This window comes from Neopsephotus bourkii, unplaced genomic scaffold (genome assembly GCF_033783945.1).
Source record: "Neopsephotus bourkii isolate Nb327-2 ecotype Australia unplaced genomic scaffold, CSIRO-AGI_Nbou_v1 NB_1792, whole genome shotgun sequence".
In the NCBI taxonomy this organism is placed as follows: domain Eukaryota; kingdom Metazoa; phylum Chordata; class Aves; order Psittaciformes; family Psittacidae; genus Neopsephotus; species Neopsephotus bourkii.
Window position 1 is genome coordinate 1,373,537 of NW_026902266.1, and position 21,048 is coordinate 1,394,584.

General features: G+C 46.2%; 1 protein-coding gene across 5 annotated transcripts; it reads right to left on the reverse strand.

Moving 5' to 3' along the window:
• Positions 1–1,962: 1,962 nt before the first annotated feature.
• On the reverse strand, positions 1,963–20,983 carry BMF (Bcl2 modifying factor). 5 transcript variants are annotated; one of them, XM_061342511.1, is made up of 5 exons: positions 20,885–20,983; positions 19,474–19,638; positions 18,482–18,577; positions 17,150–17,313; positions 1,963–3,899 (listed from the first exon to the last, which is right to left on the reverse strand). In XM_061342511.1, the coding sequence occupies exons 3-5, from the start codon at positions 18,570–18,572 to the stop codon at positions 3,798–3,800; spliced, it is 357 nt and encodes a 118-aa protein (XP_061198495.1). In that variant the 5' UTR covers positions 18,573–18,577; positions 19,474–19,638; positions 20,885–20,983; the 3' UTR covers positions 1,963–3,797. The 5 variants fall into 5 exon arrangements, with proteins under 5 accessions (XP_061198495.1, XP_061198491.1, XP_061198496.1 ...); XM_061342507.1 differs by having other exon boundaries at positions 18,257–18,577; XM_061342512.1 differs by lacking the exon at positions 19,474–19,638 and having other exon boundaries at positions 20,885–20,982.
• Positions 20,984–21,048: the final 65 nt, after the last annotated feature.

Below are 21,048 nucleotides of genomic sequence, written 5' to 3' on the forward strand. Positions count from 1 at the left end.
AAGTTAGGACGAGATAGGAAGAACTCAATCCCCTAGGGAAAGAAAGCTGAGGTCTGAAGCTGTTTTGGAGATCTGGGGACAGCAAGCAAGATACTTCAAGGCTGCTGGTACTATAAGCAGCAGCTCAAGCTCTTCTTCAGAACTGCTCCTTAAAAATAGGAATTGATTTTAGGAGAAAGATCGGACTGTTTTTTTTTCAAATTGTTAGACTGTACTTTTACAACACTGAGAGAAACAGTATCCCCTTCCTTTCACCAAGACAAACTAATAAGTAAAAACCCCAGCATACCCCTTCACTAACATGACTTAAAGCATGTTCCTTGGAACTGTTTCCCCAAAGAATTGATGTATGTCTGTGGCCACACTGCAATACCTGCTCCGCAGTGAAGACCTCCTGAGTGCATGCTCAAGGATCCTTACTAACATGGTGACAAATACATGGGTTCTTGCATCTGTGTATTCGTTGATAAACATGTGAAATCTTACCACTATTTCCTCAAGTAGGTAAGTATGAAATAGCTGCTTGTCCCTAAGTGAATAACCACCCTGCCTCTCCAAATCTACATGAAGCAAAATAAAACTTTTGGGTTGACAGAGCATATTTCCTTTCTCCAAGATATGCAGATATCAAACATAATTAAAATATATTATCAGCGGTTGTAAATCTCTGGCACCAGTAACCAACACACATATTGCAGGAAGTCAGCCTTTGTCTAGCATTAGCTCTATGCCTCCAATGAAGCATTGTTGTTCAAAGAGATTTTAACTTGAGACCCTGGCATGACCAATTTTGATAAGTCTGTTGTTACAGTGGGACATACAGACTGGCAAAGATGTGTCTTTCCCTAAGCCCAGTGACTTATTGAGGCAGGCAGCTTGAGTGAGGAATGGTCTCAGATACTTGTTTCTCCATGATAAGAAGAGTCTTACCCTAGATAAACTGGTTGGGTCACAACACCAGAAAGTCCCAGTACCAGATCTATCTTTAGAGCTTACGCATCCAGAGAACAGGCCTCACTGGCCTGTTTTGCAGTCACGCCAAGGGAGAGGGGAAAGGGAAAGCTCACTATGTTTTTTAAGCATCAGATGCACTTCCTGAACTTATTGTAGTTTGCAGGGCTATTACCACAGAATCATAGATTCATACAATGGTTTGGGATGGAAGGGATATTAAAGATCATCTATTTTCAACCCCCTGCCATGGGCACAGACATCTTCCACTAAGACCAGGTTGCTCAAAGCCCCATCCAACCTGGCCTTGAACACTGCCAGGGATGGGGCAGACACAACTTACTGGGGCAACCTGTTCCAGTGCCTCACCATCCTCATACTGAAGAATTGTTTCCTAATGTCTAATAGAAAGCTCCCCTCTGCCTGCTTAAAGCCATTCTCTCTTAGCTTGTCACTACATGCCCTTGTATAAAGTCCCTCTCCAGCTTTCTTCTAAGTACCCTTTAGGTATTGAAGACTGGTATAGGGTCTAGCTTTGCTCCTGATAAAGGGCTTCTGGCAACCAGTGGGAAAACACAAGCATCACATCCTAGGGCATGCCCTGTGGGCAGGCAGCACTGCTGCATTGCTTCCTGAGCCTTAGCACTTCCACTCCTGCCTCTTTAAGAGCTTTTGATTTAAGAGTCTTCTTAACGTCCAGCTTCCCAGAGATCACCAATTCAGTCTCTGCTTGCACTGCCACTCACCCTTTCCCCCGCATTTAAGTCCGTGTTCTCCAATGACCAGCAGTTACTCCAAGCAGACTGTGCAAAGCAAGATATTGAAAGCCTCATCTCTGCCATCATGGATAGAGAGTGGCTTTCCATACTCCTGCAGCACAGTCAGCAACAGCTATCACTTGTATCCCTCTGGGTAATTCTGTAGTGCACATGCTTTAAAAACACAAATCCGAAACCAATCCCCCCTCCTAAATAAACCTCCCACCCTCCCTCTTCATAAAACCCACCCCCCCCCAAAATATTACTTGAGATTCACTTATATGAATTATTAACCATCATGGACAAACATATTACTCTAGCTCTAGCTAGAAAAATAACATAAGAGGAGAAAGAAAAAAAAAAAAAAGCTTTGCTCACATAAACTCTCCTTATGCTGAGAGTATGAATACATGCAAGTGAAAAAAAAGTGGGGACCTCTTTCAGGGAGCTAAAGCACATTTTGCCACAGTAGAGCAGGATGCAAACCAAGAGGATGGGGCTGGGAGAGAGGGATAAAGTCCAAATTTAACTGTTCAGCAAACTGTTACCAGACACTACAGTGCAATGATGAGATTATACAAATACCAGAGAAAGCATGAATTAGAGAAGGATAAGCAGAGAAGGGTGGAAGAGAAAGCATACATGCAAGTAGACTACTCTTCCTGTACAGTAATGCTTCAATTTCAGAGTGGACCAAGAGCTGAATTCCTCAACACCTGAAGTCAACATCTGTAACAAGACTGAAGAGCAATTCTTTGGACAGCTTTTCCTCATACTGGTATCATTTGAGGCCTACAACAAGGTGCAGCGGCAATATGGAAATGGTCTGAAGAAAATACAGTCTGTATTGCCTTTCTGTTTGTGTTTTACCCTAGTTGTCACTGGGTTTATGAACTAATGATAGTTAAGGCTACAGAGAGCAGCCATTGATATTTAAGGCTACTTCCTTTTGGTAGGGTAATTTTCCTGTTCTGGTTCAACAGTACCAGTCATGTGGACAAACTTCTGAGTGATACAAACTGGGAACTGTTAGAAGATCTCCCTTGAAGTCATACTACTGCTGCTAGTCAAATATGCTTACAGTAGACTTCAAACATTACACATTAGAGTAATGGACAGACTGCTTATACAGTGTACATGTCAGACTAGTTGCTAATTCATTTCCCTGTCAAATCCTGAAGCAAAACTATCGGATGCCTGGGACCTAAGCCTTCCTGACCAACCATATTATAGTACAAGAAAAGAAAACCAAACAAAATAAACACCCATGATAAAACTAATAAAAACATACACATTAGCATTGTAGAAGAATGATGCTCGTGCCATATTCCATGGGTTTTGGCTTTATGCTGGCTCATGGGCACTGTTGAACACTGAACTGGAAACAAACAGTGGCAGAAACTAATAGCTACCAGCAACCCCCGCAAGGTTTCATTTTAAGACTTTTCTACTGAAATGATTTTGTCTGTTGATGGTAATGACAAAGAACAACTTCATGTGAGAGAACTGCAACTGGTGCCCAGTGGAAAGACTGAAGAGATCAGATTTCATTGTGATGTTCTCCCACACAGCATGCAAGGAAATAAACAGTAACCCATGCAGAAAACAAGTAACCTGATGGGTATAAGCTACTTGAATGTTTCATTGCTAAAAAGAACTTTCTTCAAGGAGGAATTGAGCATCTCTGCTCTGGAAGATACCCAAAGCATGTTTAGAGTCATCAATCCCAGGCATCATTTTTAAGTAGCAGCCAAAATGACACTCCTGCACTCTACCACTGACTAACACACAGGGCAGAGGAAGCTCTTAGTCTAATAACTGCCTCCCTTGCACAGAGGTCACTGGCGCAGGGAACCAGCAGCAAGCTTTACCAAACACACCCACATTCTGGCTTTCCTTCGACAGTGTTGGACAAGAGCTCCCTGCCTCAGGAGGCAGGCAGCGGCAAAGAAGAGTCCGTAAAAACCCTCAAACTTGAAGACGAGTGTCAGAAATTCAGAGTCCTCACATCCGGCCGGCGGTGTGCAATGTCTCGCCCCCGAACCAGTGTTTGTTCAGTGCTTCCTGCAGACTGGATGCAGGCGAAGCTCACCTCTGCCCAGTGTGGTTCCTGTTCACCTCTGCATTTAAGGCCAAGTTGTGTAGGAAGAGAAAAAGCTGCCACCACACTTGATTTCTGTTCTGCTGATGCTGTAGAGGAGAACAGTTGGAGCAAGGTTATTTATATTTCTAAAATTGCAACATACCATTTCTCTTTTCCAATAACAACTCAGTTACACTTTTCAAGAGCAGACACTTTAATCCCATCAGCATAACAAGGGGGTGCAGCAAGGCATGAGGGGGGAGAGGGAAATGATAAGTTCTCCAGAAATAATTGTAGCTCTAACATTACAAAAAGAAAAGAGCAGACCCTTTATGCATTGTGCACAAGAGGATTAAACTTTTTTTGTGCTTGTAGGATTTTGCAGAGTTTAGCCAAGTGCTGTTTTTAATCAGATTGGCTTCTGAGCCTTTCAAAAGCCCCAGCTGCATGAACAAACAACCTTCTTTTTTTAAAAAAAAAAAAAGGAAAAAAAAAAAAAGCCCCCCTTCACCCCGAAAGTAAAAAAAAAAAAAAAAAAGAAAGAAAAAAATATAACTGGTGATCCATCTGTAAGTGATTTGACACCGTGAAGGTCAAAGGGTTAATCTTCAATTTAAACCACACTGCTGAGACAGCAAAACTCTGATTTCATCTAGTACAAGAAAACACATTCGTGCACACACACACTCCCCCACCCTCCCCCCACCACATTTTCCTTCCCAGCATCTCCAAGATAATACTGCCCTTTTTATAGCCACTTTTGACAGTAAGCCATAAATAATCAGCCTTGGAGCCCTTTCCTACTGACTGGAGCCAATTAAACCTTAAGCAAGAACATACTTGAAAACACACAAAAAACCAAAACCAAGAGGTTATTTCAGGTCCCATTGTCAAGGAAGAAACATGGGAGTTGAGTTTCAGGGGGACACCAGACTCTATAACGGAGCTTTGGGGCAGGGACACTGTTCCTTCTTTTGTTATATGTAATCACCCCTGCAAAAGTGGCTCTGATTATACCCCCACCTTCCCGTAGTTTAATGGTATCTCATACAAACAGGTGGGTTTCTCTTTACATTGCCCAGCCTGGGATACTATTTCACCTCAATAACCAGCCCTCTATTAGAAGTCAGTCTTTGTTTTCCCATCCAGAATTCCATATTTGCTAAGCAGGACTGATCATTTCTGGAAAACAAAACAAACCAGCCCCAACCTACCCCCCTCCCCTCCCCCCCCCCAATCCCCAGCAGACAAGGAAATAGAAAACTGGCTTCCAACAACTTTGCCTCAGTACACAGGAGTTCATAAAGAAGCACTGAAGCACATTATATGAGCACAGTGTTTCAACTCAGGTTAGCCCAACAGGGCAGAACAACCTGGTTGCAAGGCATTCTTTATGTAATCACAAATAAGAGAGTTGCACCCAGAGCTGGTGTATTGGAGATGTGTCAATAGACAGCTCTTCAAAGCCTTTCCAGATAGTCATTAAATTATGTTTGTATTTCAGCCCCAGTAGATCTGTGCCAGTTGAACCACAAGCACACACAAAACAGGCATCAGAAAATGTGTGTTCAGCTTGCACCTTACCAGTGCATCATTCTTCTTACCCTCAAGACTTAACATCTGTCTCCTGAATTTAGAAGAGTTCACAGAGATACCGTTACACATTTCAACACCATTGTGCTTGGAGCATAACCCACAGACAGTGACTCTAAGAGCCTGGTATCATTTATTTTCAAGTAACCAACCCTGGGTTCAATCCATAGTGACTGTCTAGGCAGACATTGCTAGGTTTACAGGTGAAAACAAGCTTTTATAAACTATCCCTTAGGGCTGGGTTACAAAAACCTATTTTAGTCTCAAAAAGCAAGATGCTTTTTGTTTTGTTACTCGCCTCTCAGTCTGACCAGGCTTGTCCTTCCTTATCAGACTCCAAAGATTCTTCTAATCCTCCTCCATAGAGCCACATTCCCAAATCTGCTTGAACATGCACATGGGACCACAATGTCTTGATGACATCTAGACACCAAGTTTTTATCAAGCTATTAAGTGGACTGTTCTGTTTAACTCTGTGTTAAACAGATTTCTGGGTAGCATTCAATGAAGTGGCATGTGAGCACAATGCCTTCTTCTGCAGTCTTCTCCTGTAAGGAACTACGATAGGAAAGCATGGAGAACATACCATAGATGCTCTGAAGACAATCTCCTTTGGCAGATTATTTTATTCTACTGGCAGCCAAGAGGGTAAAGTGCCTTACAGGGACTTAATATAGGAAATGACTATGCCACACTGTCAGGAGGACAAACACATGTAAGACTCCCTGTATTAATGTCCCGCTTCATGTAGAAGGCAGCTGTGTGCTTCTCACACACCATAATGAGTTTCTAAATATTCTGTCTCTTCCTTAAGCTTTACATGTCGCCTCACAAGAGCAGGATTACTTGTTCTTTGCAGTGATAGGTAAAAGAGGCCACATTCAGTGAGATTCTTTTTTTGAAGGATGGGGTCATTTTCAGGAAGGTACTAGGTTTTGGTTTTATTTTGTAACTAAGAGTTTTAGAGCTCTACTTGAGGAAAAGTTATGGACCTGCAAAAGAACCAGTAGGAAGTGGTATCACAAATCCTGAGAAAAATTCCTTTTTTCTTTTTCTTTTTTTTTTTTTTTTTAAACTTTATATTCTATCGTGTTTGTTTCACTGCCTTTGAAGCCATTTTTTTTTGTACAGCATTTTTTGTCTTTCTCCAGTTAAAAATGTTTCCCATTACCTGCCTAAGACACTCAAGGTGATTTCCATGCAAGAGCAGAATAGGAATTATTTTACCCTTGTTTCCCGGATCTCAAATCCCTTTATGAAGGATGCTGACACCATTAATTTTGTGAAAAAAAATAGAGCACTAGGCTGAGGGCAGCTTTCCAGGTTTTATTCCTAGACCTAGGGTTTGTATTTCCATGGGTCAGTACTCAGCCAGCGTTTCCTTCCATGGTAGTGTAATCCCACACACACTTTCACTGGCTTGTGTACTGAAGCAGCCTGCTCACACTGTCATCTCCTCATACTAGTGCAGAAAAGTGAGCTAGAGCAGGACAGTGATCAAGGCCAGAAGTAATCTGATAAAGAAGTTGCCTTTACTATGGATCCTAAGCCATATGATCCACGGCATCATGTAGTCAAGCTGAAGCTTGTGCCAGCACAACAGAAAGGCTGTAAAGAGATTGTAAAGAAGGAGGAGTGAGCTGGACTGCTTGTTTCAGTAGCAAGGCTAGCAAACAAGGTTTATAGAGTTATGGCTTCACTTCTGGGCTGATCTGCTTGCTGCGGCTCTAATTCAGCATGGGGCAAGAGCCACAGAATGGAAATGGCAGACACTCTTTGCAGTAGAGAGAGAGTAAACAATTTATGGAAAAAACTTTCCTAGCCTAAAAAATGTCCTTTTCACAACTTTCAGTAGCTTTTCCCTACACAAGCCTCTGCCGAGACCAAAATACTCAAACATTTCAAGACTGAGGGTTTTTTGGTGTGGTATAATTTGGCCGCCAGGAAGGACAGAAAACCCAGGAGAGTGGCTCCATGAATCTGGCATCTAATTTTTTCAGATGTGATATTTTTCAAGTAAATTCCTACAGGTTTCTAAGACTCATAACTATCATAACACAGCTTTATAATTTTCCTATGCTTCACTGTGATGATCTGTCCCTCATCAAAACAATTCAATCCCATGAGTCACTACTGCACAGAAGTATCAGGGATGAACACTTCGCCACCTCCATGCACTAGCAACACACTGATCATTTTGACGCTTCTTTCCCAGGATGAAAAAAAAGCCCCTTTTGCCCTCTGTACTAACTGTAACTAAAGAAGACTAGACTTGCAAGTACAGTAAGTCAACACAAAGCTGGAAACACATAAAACCATTTCCTATTGCAGCTGCTGCTTTTTAAAGGGGATATCCTTAAGAGACTGTCTGTCTGAGGCGTTAGCATGAATGCTTCAATGAGTCACAAGGAAAGGCCATTTTACAGGAAAAGTGTCCTCTGCAGCAATAGTACATTAGTGAAGCCTATTCCGTGAACTGCACTGAACCAAAAGCCAGAATACTGGTAAACAAACACAAAAAGCAAAGACGTTTACTGGAAGCAAATGAAAGAGGGACATGATTGACCCAACGTTTATTCCCTCCCCATAATTAACTCCCAGTATATGTTTTACATTGCAAGCATACAGATATGTATCAGTCTAATAGCACCCCAGATGTGAAAAGCCTTCTACTCCTACCAAGCCCTTGCATGGGGTGATCAAGGGAAGACCAGGACAGGGAACAGACCTCAAAGAAAATGTTGTTACTCTGACACAGCGTCTTGAATCTTTAAACATAAATGTTTAACAGATGAATAGGATTCACTTTTCCACCCAATACATATGTGCCATTAATATCCCTCATCATGCACAGGACATATGTGGGTCTGGTACATTCCTATCACATATACAAAACAGTGCACCTGTCTACCCTCTTGATCTTATGGGCAACTTCTGACTTTGCTTCATGGCTTCCAGATGGTTAACGGTCAAATTCTGATCCCATCTTAACTAGAAGGATTAAAATATGGCCATAAATGGCACTATTAGAGCAAAAGAAGAATAATGGCATATGCATACACAAGAACATCATTCTTCCTTTAATGACTAATACAAGTATTTGCAATAAGTTGTGGGATTTTATTTATTCACTGAAAACAAAAATACTTGCACACCGGGAGCAGTTGCTGACTCATCCCTGAAGGCTGTTTTGGCTGCCAGGTGGCTGGAGGCATATTGTGCTACCACAAAATATGCTTTAGCTCAGAAAGACTAGAAAGTCACAGTCCCCAAGGCAACAGAGGTTACAGAAGGTGTCCCCCACTGGAGAGAGAAATGCAGGCCAATGGAAGTCAAATACAAATCTTTCCAGCTGTGATTCCTAATGACCAAAGAATAATGCATGTGTAAAAGCAGCAGGGGAAAAAAAAAAAAAAAAGGAGATGGTAACAGAGAAAAACCAAAAGAGGAGCTTAGTGGCACGATTCCTCGTGGTGACAGAGACAAGAGGAGGAGGATCTTCCTCAGGGACCTGCATCTATCTGGCTTGCAAACCCCATGGCTCTCATATGTGGGACTAAACTTGCGGTGGAAAGAGGCGTCATCTCAAGTATTGCTTCCTTTCTCAAAGCCTCCATCAGGCTTTGCGAAGTAAGATAAGTGATGTACGTTTATGGAGAGAGTATACACAGGAGCAGGTGCAGCAGGAGGGATGCAGGAGCAGCAGATCCCCATAACCGCTTTACAGGCTGCCCAGCCCAACCGAGGGGGGACGACACTGACCTGGGCCAAGGCACTGGTCCGAGCAGCAAACAGCAATGTTCACTGCCCCAAACCCGCTGCAGGCACAGCTGTGCAGGTGAGCTCGTTCTCAACTTTCTCGTAGCTCAAAAACAAATACGCAGCCACTCGCTCCTTCCTCTCCAAAGCGGGCAGGAAGGGGAAGCAGACAGACGCCATGGCAACAGCCAGCTGACGGCAACCTGGGAAGGGCAACCACGGGCCACCACGTTCCCAGGCCCCCAGCCTTCTCCTCCTGCACCCCTGGGTGTTTTCCATACATACAGTAAATAAGGGTCTTGCATTTCCATACAGCCACACCTGTCTACCTGCACCATGGGGTCTCAGGGGGATTCACCCCCGTGATGGGGGGGGTTATGAAGGTGCAGAAGAGATGCCCAGACCTGGCCTCTGTGCCCAGAAGACACCCACCCTTGCCCACACCCACAGCTGCAAGCAGCAAGAGCAGGCAGGTCTGTTCAGTGAGACCCCAAGTGTGAACTAACAGAGCTGCTTCACACCTTACTCTGTCGAGCACCGAACCTGCACCGGCTGTGGGGTGGACTGATCTTTACGTCGCATTTATTTCCTCACCAGCAGCAGAAGGGAAGCGCTCCCCAAACTGCTCAGTGCGCGGGAGACACCCCCTGGTGATTAAAGCTTACTTCGGGGGGTTGTTAAAATAACACTTTTAACAGTTTTTACAGGAAAATACGCTTGCGGAGGGCGGGGGGTGAGCAGGGCTGTCCGGCTGCGAGGGGAGCCCGCGGGCGGGCAGGTGCAGCGCTGGAGCCTGCGGGCACAGCAGCCTCTCGTCAGCAGTTCTGGTGACTCACGGGCTAAATTTAGAGAGCGATATAAACACAGCAGCAGCCGCAGCGCAAACACTGCCCGGCACAGCCGCTCTCACGCACGGCCTCGGGTCCTCCTCGCCCGACGGGACAGGCCTCGTCGGGGGCTCTGCTCGGCGGGTGGCTGCAGTGCCCCATCGCCAGCGTCCCGTCAGGCATTACATCAGGAAAAGCCGAACTGGGGTTAATAGAAGTTGCCTCACTGCTTTTATTTTTAGATCGCTATTCTTTCTGCTGTGGTACGGTCCTCAGAAAGATTGCTTTGCCATTGGCAAGGGTAGCTACCAAAGAGAAACAACAACAACAAAAAACCCCAAACAGAGACTATAAAAGGCTAGCGGGACATTCCTCCTCAATGGCTTGAAACAAAGGACTCTGCAGTTGGGCGCTTGCTTTCCTGCCTTTCCACCATAAAATTTAATTGAGTAAAATACAAACATGCACACTCCTCACCATAAATAATCAGTCCAAACATCTCATCATCCCCCTCAGAAATGGCAATATCTTAATAAGATCGACCAACCTAAGCGGAGGACTGGAGGCAGAACAACTGGGTTCCAATCAGCGATCCCTGTATGATCTCAGACAAGTTATAACCTGCATTTCCTAGTCTCCCACACTAAAAAAGAAGTGGGATATTACTGCAATCGTTTCTTAATTGAAAAATAATTACTCAGCTGTCACACTGCTACAAGGAGAAAGCACATTATTACTGTCACAGCCAGCATGGTGCTGCAAGAGCCAAGGCCATGCAAAAGCGTGTGAGACTACTGGGGTTGTACAGAAGCAGCAGCACTGAATGCTATTTAAATCACGCAGCGATACTGCAGGCGATGTTAGAAATACTGCAAAACAATTTGCATGTGCTGCCAAAAGAATTATTTTGTGCTTTTAATGTGTGCAATCTTGATATTTTGAGGTTGTGGCCCCACTGCCTTAAGATACTGCAATCCTGTGTCCAGCATGATGAAGGATGCAGAGAGTGCTATCACAGAGTGCTATTGCACAGAGCTTGCACTGATCTTCTGCCACCCAGCTCCCTTATCCTCTGCCCACTTCCTCTACCAGAGCTAGGCAGGAAGCTTTGCTTTTTAACATCATCTCCTATTTTCAGCAGGAACTAAACCATAATATATCTAAATCTTTTGTCGGCTGAAAGCATAAAGAAGGATAGATTAGGCTGATGCAAAAGTTTTGTGGTTTTTTTTAGTAAACCGATACACAATGCTTGTATGTGGCTGTTGCATCAACGGTTTGTATAGCCCAGCTTCCAACAGCAGCCTTGTGTAGCTGCAGGAGGAAAGGCAGAGGGCAATTACATGCAATAGCTCCCCCTAATACTCTTTCAGCAACTAACTAGTTTGAGCTTAGGACTTCCCGAGTCAGATCGGGTTTCTGTTTATTTAATGTCTCCTTCAGTGGCCATAAACTTGTCCCGATTCCCCTTGAACCTAGATAAAACACTGGGATGCACAGTAGGTCTTGACAAAGCATATAGAGAGCTCCACAGAGCTATGTATTACATTTAAAGACTACCTCAGTTTCTTTGAGCTGGCTCCTACTAGCTTAACTTGATTTTGCCTAGTTCTTGTACTGAAATTAGTCCATCTCCTTCATGTCACTTTTGATTTCTGTTTAATATTGCTACCCTCTTGCTTTGTGTCTTTTTTAGGCTTAGCAGTCCTAGCCCATTTTTTCATTTTTCATATGGAAGTTTCATCATCCTCTTGCCTTTCTCTGAACCTTTTCCAGTTTTGCTGCATCATTTCTGGAAGAAGGAAACCAGAACTGTATGTAACATTCAAGATAAGGGAGAAATATGATTTAAACAGGAGAATAAAGATGTTCTTGTTCTCAGTGTCTTAATATACCAAATAATTTCAATTCAGATCAGATGTGAAAGGGTCTATCAAGTTTCTGTTAACCTAAGTGTCAAGTAATCAGCTCCACAGGCAGCAAGACTTCATAACAGGTGCTAGACAAGGGCCAGCAGGTTGCTGTGTCATTTGTATTCATAGGGGAAGGTGCACTTTCAAGCCCAAGCTTCACTGTCATCGGTCAAAATGAAAAAAAAACAAAACAAAAAAACCCCACCAAAAACCAACCAACTAACATTATTAAGCAAAAAACCACAAACAACCCCAAACCAATCTGTCTCCATGTCTCCACTTACTGTGAGAATTCCTCTTCCCCCTATGGCATACTCCTTTCTTCAAGCCTAGGATCACAATTCCATGTCCCTGCAAGAACTTTGCTTTACATTTCAATCTTCTCAACCTCATACCCAACTTAACCCCTGCCCTCCATACTGGGCTTGCTCACATCAGCAGTTCTCTGTCTGGTACTCTCCCTCACCATGCTCCTGCATCCTCAGCTGGAAATTCAAGTCCTGCACTGATGGGCAACCCATAGACAGCAGAACTGAAGAGGTGACCCACTACTTTCCACAGCCGCAGCAGCACAGACCAGCAAGCATTAGCAAGCAGCAGAGAAGATTCTGAAACGTACTGAGCTACTAGGGAAATAAATGAAAGCACTTACCACAAGTCTCAAAGAGACTGCAGGTACAAATAAAGTGCAGAGCTGCTGGTGCTACAGGCTCAACTGCAGGACAGTTTGAGAGCATTACATTATTAGGAAGCTTTTCTGAACACTTTTCCTAAAATGTAAAGTCATCATAAAGGACAGTTTCCTGCAAACAATTCCAGTTTAAAAAAGTTTTAAATTCCCTGAGTGTCCTCAATGAATGATGGAGAAAAGCCTGATGGAGTTTGGAATAAATGATAGACACATAGCACTGTGCACCCAGTCTCTCACACCACTAGGTTTCTGACAAGTGACATAGGCTCCCCATTGCATAAGCAGAAGTGTCTCAGAGGAGGCCCTGATAACTCTCATGAGAGACAGAGGGGAAAAAGTATGCAAAACGTTAACAGGTTTCACTTTCAAAGGAAAACAACATTTCCTCATGGACATTTTCAGTGTCATTAACTTGGGGCAAACAGGTACATGCCTCACTGTTCACAGCCCGTGTAGATGTGGGCATTCATCTCCACAGATTGCTTGAGCTCATAGCAGTGACAGCAAGAGAGTTACTTGCTGAATCAATTGGGGAATTTGGAGAAGCGAAGTTTTCTAGAGCTAGATCCACAGAGGATTTTTGAGCATGGTCAGCATAACTAAATCAACTGTAGGATTCCTGATGTGTTGGAAAGGGGCTTTGTTGTTGTTTGTAATGCACTTATTTACTCAAGAAAGCTCAGCTCTGATTCAGCATCTGGTTCTCATTGAGGCTCAGCTTTTTTTAAACCAAGCTTTCCAGATGGGTTGACTGAAGCAGAAGGAGGTCAAGAGACTTGTCTGAGGTCATACAGCAAGTCAGTGGCTCTGCTTGGACCACAGCCCAGAACTGTTCAAGGCTACCACTCCTTGGCTCTTAAAGAGACAATTTTATCCCCTGTGAAGTGATCTTATCACCACGAAGAAGAGATGTGATAAAAGCAGTCCCCTCAAAACTGCAGCCTGCTTAGAAAGAGTTATTTTATTTGGAAAAAGCTGTAGCATTCCAGTGTCTCAATGGAGCAAGTCAAATTGAAGGGGTGTGATTCTGATATAGTGTCATCCACCCCACTCTTGTATAATCCAGTCCTCCTCTGGGGCAGCTTTACACTGCTGCTGCCGTCCCTGGTTGTCTGCTCACATCCCATCTAGCAGCATATCATGCTGCAAAAAACACTATCTGTTCAGCACAGGTTGAAGCCCCTTGTCAAGGCAAGGAAACTCAAATGTACTCAGACCTGAAGCACATCCCAGGCACTTGTTGCCACAGCCAGTGTGGCACAGGCAGCACATCCCAGCCAGCTGACCAGCAGATCCCTAAACTCAGCTCTGTTCTCCATAATCTCAGAATGCACTCTTTAAGATCAGCCACAGGCAAGCAGTTCACAGATCCCACAACAAAGGCACACTTGCTCCAAACCAAGAAGGAGCAGACAGGTACTAGGTTCTCCTGCAGAAGGCATGTCTTAGCTCTACCTTTGTTTTCCAGGGCAGGGTGAGAAAAGCACAACAGAGGGAACACTGCCAGAAGCTGCACAGCCTCAGACACGTAAGAGGTACTAAAGAGCTCAAGAAGACATAAATGGGTCTTGCATGCCATTTTGCAGAGCCATTTGCAAACTGGATCAACCTGTAGCGGACTCTGCTACTTAGGAACACAGAGTGTTGCTCAAGCCCTTCCTATCACAAATTTAGCATCTTAAGATGAAAAAGCCAGCTTTTAAACTACTGTGTTCTGTTTAATATATTAATGGGAAATGAAACCCTGAAAACTATGTACATGCCAAAAGCGAGCATAGGTGCTGCCAACTCTCTTATTCTTAGGAGATGCATACCCAGAAATCTTTTGTATAGCCAAGAACCACAGAATAATACCATATAGCTTCAGGATCCCAGGGCAGAGATAACAGTGACTCTCCAGGGTTCCCAGTGTGGGCTGGGGTTACACTATGCATGCGGCTGAGTCCAGTGACAACTTAGTGAAGTCAACCCCAGCAGCTACTGCCTGCTCAGTTCCTTTCTGCCAGGGATGTGCATTAACCAGCAACCTTCGTGTCAACACAGCCTTGCTGCTGTGGCAGCAGAACAGGAGCCATACGTGAACTGCCTCAGTCTCATAGACCTCAAGAGCCATAAGAGGGCAACTCCTGGGCTAGCTGTATGCATTACTCCAATGCTGAAAGCTTTTCCCAACTCCCACTGAAAGGGCACACTCGGTTTTTTTTTCCACACGTTCACAGATAAGATGTTTTTTAGGCTCCAAAAAGAGGCACAGTGTGTTGAAAACCAGGCTTGCTCTCTCTCAGGACCTCACAAGACCACATTGGTGTGACTAACTTTGTGGTATTCTAAATCTGATTCAAGACACCACTCTGGAAAGTTGGTTTTGACCAAATGTTTGAGATGAGCTGGAATGGGACATCCAAATCGGGGATTAGTTTCACAGCAAGATAAATGACAGCCCAGTTTTCCATGTCCCAGAGACTGCCCCTTTCAAACCACAACACATTGTGAACCAGTTCACAGGTCTCCAGGGGCAGGCTGCTTGCTTCTGCAGCAACAGGCTGGGAAGAGTCACTGCACATAAGACAGAGGGGCTCCTGCACAGATCGGTGCCAAAAGCCAAAGGAAATCCTCCATGTAGGGCCGGGAGGGAAGAGATTGGGCATGACAACACTCCACGGGTAACAGTGCTTTGGACACTAGTATGTGGCTCAGTACTCAGTTTTCCTGACAAACAAGAAAGAATCCCTTAATAGATCCAAATGCCAAGGCCTATCCCAGGGTCAGGCTGTGGAGAACCACTGGCTGAACTGCTCTGTCCTGGGGTTAAGTTTTCGGGTTGGGGTTGGGGTTTTTTTCTGTTTTGTTTTCAAATTTAAATGGCTCAGCGGCTCCCCCCCTTTACAACTTGTTGCTCTTCCAGTTCAAACAAAGGCAGCAGAACTCCTCCCATGCTGGCCGGCGGCGGACGCTTTTGTTTACTACGCGGCCGCACGCCTGGCTGGCCTGCAGCAAGCTGGGCCGGGGCCCGGGGCCTGGCTGCGGCCCTCGGTCTGCACCCGCCGCGGGCAGCCAGCCCCGGGCCACCGGGCGGCGAGGAGGCCTGCCCGGCGGCTTCAGCGGGGCCGGGTTGGGTGGGTATTGCTGGATAGGTCTCTACGGCACAGAGATCAGATAGGTACGCTCCCCCGAGGTGACAGCTCACGTTACAACCAGTTCCACCACTTCACGCCAAGGGCTCCTCACCGAGATGGTTAACCTGCCCTGTCCTGCGAGAACCTGGCGAGGGAGGGGAGTTGGGGGGGGGTGGTCTGCAGCTATCTGGTGAAAAGGTAGCACTGGGGAAAACCCCACGCAGCCAGCCACAGCATATGTGAAAGACTGAAAGACCTCGCGGTAGCTTGTTACTCCTGCAATTTGGTAAATGACATTCATGGCCGCATCTGCATTTCCACAGGCTAACCTTGCGGTTACAGCTGCTTTAATCCTCCTGCTATTCGGAGATGAAGAGTTCCAGAACTCCCTCCTCTCTCTGATGACACAGCGAGGACCAAACCTTTGCACAGCCACAAGCCACATTTTCTGACCAGGACAGAGATCCTCACTTACCTTGAGGAGAATTGCAACAAATCCCACAGTTAACGGAGAACCAGCTCACTTGGGGTGAGATAAGCTTTCTGTCCCTCTCTAAAGTCATCAAGTGTCAGCTTCTTCATATGCAAACAGGTACACATTCTCCTTGTTGGCCTTGCATTGAAGTGGCAAAGTTATGCCTACTGCCAAACCTCTGCCACTGACAAACTGCATGAGCTGGAATTTCCACCTTAACGCAGCAGGGGAAGGAGGGCAAGGCAGAAAGCATCAAGGGGTTTAGGGATGCTGGTTTTGCTTTGTTTCTTTTAAGAGCAAGGTTTCCTCTTTTTTTCCTTTTTTTTCTTTTTTTTTTTTTTTTCCCTAAGGAAAGAAATCAAGATTCGGGAGTGTGGTTTTCAGACCTGATGGCATATGACAGCTGTCTTTTATTGTGAAGAAGTTAGTCACAAGTCCGAGGCACTAGCTAGGACAGTTTGACACAGGAGCTGCTAGCAAGTCTACCACGATCTAAATATACCAAGAGAACTACCCCTAGACGACAAGGAGTGTCAAAAAGACTCCAGGCTTGTTGTCATCTTCATAATGAGGAGCTGATACAAGTCACAGATGGCCAATTGGGCCACAGAAGAGAGGATGCTGGTGGTGAGGACAGTGGAGAAGAAGAGTAAAAGCTGTAACAAGGGGGAGATCCATGGGGAAAGCCTCAGTGACCCTGTTGCAGATGAACTGGAAGAGCTGGAATAGCAGCAGCTAATGCAGAACAGCTATCTTCCCAGGCAGTAAATACAATCCCACACATTCTCTTCACTCTACCTTCTATCTTTAAGAGCCAGCAATCTAGCATAAGTAAAATCCATAAGGATACTGCTGCCATCCCATCACTGCTGTCAGTCTGCCGTCTTAGACAACAGCCTTGCTTAGCTGATGCCTGGAGCCAGTTTTCTAGAGCAGAGCTCCTGGGTAGCTAACCCCCACCTCCCCCTGCAGAGACACCCTACCCTCTGTATGTGGAGCCGGTGGAACTGGTCAGCAATGCACTGCAACTTCCGTGCAATCTGCACCTCGGCACGCACTTCCCGCTGACCTTCCTGAGGCTCCTCTTGGAGGTGCGGATCCAACACAAAGTCAGCTGGAGGGATGTGTAAACGGTAACCAGCATTCCCTACAAAACAGACGTCAGAAGAGTCATTCTTCCAGCTCAAAGAATAGCCTTTCTACTGAGTACACTTTACAGAGGGAAGAGTTGTGCATAATCCTAAATTTTCGAGTCACGCTGAAGTCCAATCCCTGAAGCCCAATGACTGTGTACCGTAAGCATGCGGTAAAGATTTGTATTGATTAAGCAGAGCATTGTGTTGCTTCCCATAATCAAATGACTGGCAGGCTCTTACACTTGGTTCCATTTGCTTGTTTATAGTTCAGTCAAGTGACAATTATGACAATTGACAATTTTGACAATTTTTTATGACAATTCTGTAGTTTTACAGGATCTCTGCCACAAGTTGTCTCCCATTAAAGGTTGCTGTACCTTTTCTGCCAGACTTTTCTCAGTTCTCTGGCATTTAGTGAGACTGATTTGAATTAAAGCTGAATCAGACACACAAAGTGGTGTGGTATCCCATCAGTTACTAGCAAAATACTGGATGGATGTGCTACTTGTTCAGCAACTTAACTCCAGTAAAGAGCCTAAAAGCTGTCCTGCTAAGTGTAAATTTTTGTATTTCATTCTCTCCAGTGAAAACTTCTTAGTCTTCCCATGTGGATGAGACCACTAGAAGTTAAAAAAATGTAGGCAAATTGTAGGATACAAGGTATGGTGAGCACTTAAACACCTAGCAGTAACATAAAACATGACAGAATAAAGCCATAAAGAACAAGAGTGGGTATATCGAAGACAGCGGAAGCAATGAGCAAGTGCCTGGTTCCTGCAGTGGACAAGCAAGAGTAAGAAAATACAAGTTATCTTTCCTGAGGGAGCAGGACCAAAGCAAAATCATTTCAGTCCTTTAATAAAATGCCCTAATGAAAGAAATCTTGCTTGATTGGGGAAGCTCTAGAGGGACAGTTTCCTTGCTGCAAAGCTGGTGACACTGGAGTGCTCTTACCATAGAAGAGTCTCCGGGGCTCTTCAGTGACTCCACAAGGCAACATAACATCCTGACTGGAAGAGGACGGACTGAGTGTTTGAGTTGCCTTGTCCTGCTGCTCAGGATGCCTGATACCGGGACCACAGCAGTGTGTGAGGGGGAATAGTTGAAACCTCCCCAGAAGACAGCTGTAGGACTGGTTCTGTGTGAAAATGCCAGTTGCAGTCATCTCACCAGGCTGACCTGCAAGTCCAAAGTCATCAGAGTGAAACACGTCATCGTCCAGCCCATCCAGGCTAGAATAATCCTCTTCCAGGTAGCTGGGGCGATCCATTGCTCCTGCAATAAAAGGACATTTGAAGAAACAGCTGAGACACAAGAATGTTGTCAGTGATAGAATGCTTCTGCTCCAACAACAAAACACAGCTTTTTTTTTTTTTTCTTGCCTGCCTGGCGCTCTCCCTCCCAGTGCTGCCCATTTGCATGGGCAGGAGAGGCAAGTGGCGAAGGTCAGGACTTTGTGTCAAGTGCTGGCCCAGACAGACAAAGTTCACGTGTCTGAGAGTCCACCCACAGCTCCAACCCAACAACTGGTCACAAGGAGGGAGCCAACCCCCAACTTCAGCACATAGAAACTCAAAAAACATTGTCTTAAAAAGTAAACCCAACCCTTCAAATTGCCCCATAGCCATATAGCTTCTTTGGGTCTGCTTTGCTTCAGTATTTGAACTTTATAGTATGCCCCATTCACTTCTTTTCCCATATATCACTTACTGATGAAGAAAGGCTCTTGTAATCTCAAGACTGCAAGGCCAGATTTTTAAGAAACCCCAGTGGTTGCAAAACTCAAGAGCTGGCAAAGCTTTCCATAACTTCTCACTAAAAGGGCCAACTTTCAACTTCTCATTTCTCCCCTTAGCTCAACTTAAGACATGTCCCAAACCTAGAAATGCAGTCACTTCATTACCCCTCTTACCCTCAAGCTTACACGCACTGTCAGTGCATTAGTTCAACTTACTACTAATGAAAAAGCATTGCTGGTGTCAGTGTTTAAAGCAGGACTTCTTAGTCCTGTAGTTGCCACAGCAAACACTCCTGAGCTCTGCTGCAGCATAAAGCTGGACAAAGCTGGAGAAAAAAAAGTAAGTCCTAAATCACTATTTCAGAGCTCTTTGCAAGCATATGCCGATTAGAAGCAGATTTACCAAAAATGCTTCAAGTCCCTTTACTGTTACCTGTGCATCTAACCCAATTGGAAGACAGACTCCTAAGAGATCCATCTCCAGGATTTCCACCCAGTTCCAAACAAGGCAGTGAAATTCAACTCTTCTTGTCTCTTCCTTTGCTCTGGTTTGCGAAGCATTTAACAGAATGGAAGACTAGCAAGAGGAATTTCAGGCCTAAAGGAGACATTAATAATAATTTCATAAGGCTGTGTTCAGTGCTCCCCTTGGTGCTCCCCTTTCCCCCCAGGTGAGCAGCACTTACAACAGCAGCTCGCTAGATGAGACAAAGGGACTTAGCAGTGCAAGAACGAGGTGTGCAGGGTGTAACTCGGGGCACTGTGGTTATGTACAAGTTATGACATCTCAGCAGTTCACTCAGCTCAGCCACAACCCCCAGAGAGGGGCTTGTAGAGCAGAACAGGTACCAGCCCACAGCTGGCCTGGCTCTCTCGGGTGACAGCAGGACTGTCTTGGCACAGCACTTGTAAGATACACATCCATAGCTTAAAGTAGCATACCGAAAGGAATTACGGGCCTTTAGGCACAGCAGCAATGAGCTCCTGCCAGCTCTGCTGCTGGACCGCGGTCACCTAAGAGAGAGGCAAGGCGAGAACGTGTTTTGTCTTTTCAGCAAGGCTTGCCAGGGCTCATCCGGCAGAGCCCCTCTGGGACATGGGCAAGGAAGTGCGACAAGGACACCGACCTACCCGGGGCAGCCCGAACCCCAGCAGAACTGGGGTTAGAGAGCAACAGGTTTTGCTCGACCCCCCTCAACACGGTCCGATTCTTCGCGCCGCTCCTCGGGATCCGCCGAGCCCGCGGGCAGCGGCACCGGGCAGCTCGGACCCGGCCGCACCGACACGGGAGCTCGCAGCCGGACCCCCAGCCCGGGGCTGCGCGCGGAGCCGAGCCGCTGACAGGCTAGTGCCGGGAGCCGGGGGGAGGGCTCAGCGCGCACGTGCGTGCCAGCTTCCCAAAACAAAGCTGGCCGGCCGCGCTCCGGCACCGCCAACTGCTCTTAACTCTTCCCCTCCCGGGACCCAGCCCCACGGATTCACTCCCAACCGACGGGGTTAAACGCGGCTCGTCCGGGCAGCGCCGTGGAACGGGACACCCGCGCCCGGCGGGACGGCTGGCTCTGGCACCGGTGATTACCCACTGCCTACACCAGCCAATGGCTGCCTTCTCACTGTCCACCGGGCTCATTACCAGCAAGCCCGCACCCCACTTCTGCCCGCTCCCCGGGACGCTGCGGGACCCCCTACAGAATCTACTTTACACCTCCCGCCCGCCTGGGACTACCCTGGGGGCAATCTCCTTCCCTGTCACGATCGCGCCCGGCCTCGGTGCCGCCGCTGACCGAAGATCTGCCCCCTGAGGGGCCGGCCCCGAGTGGCGAAAGAGCGTCCCGGACACTCACCGAGAAGCGGGACAAGCGTCCCGGGAGCCGGAGCCGCCGCCACTACCACCGGGCCTCCCACCGCCGAACTGCAGCCGCCGCCAGGCGCACCGCGAACAGCTGACGGCGGCCACGCCCCCGCCGAGCCGCGCCCCGCCTCCGCCCGCCTGCCAATGGGCGCTGAG

Coding starts and splice junctions, on each gene's coding strand:
- BMF (XM_061342507.1), bottom strand. CDS start 18,572: ATGGATCGCCCCAGCTACCTGGAAGAGGATTATTCTAGCCTGGATGGG. Junction 17,314..18,256: donor GCCCCGGAGACTCTTCTATG/GTAAGAGCACTC, acceptor TCTGTTTTGTAG/GGAATGCTGGTTACCGTTTA. Junction 3,900..17,149: donor ACCGGCTCCACATACAGAGG/GTAGGGTGTCTC, acceptor TCTCCTCTACAG/CATCAGCAGAACAGAAATCA.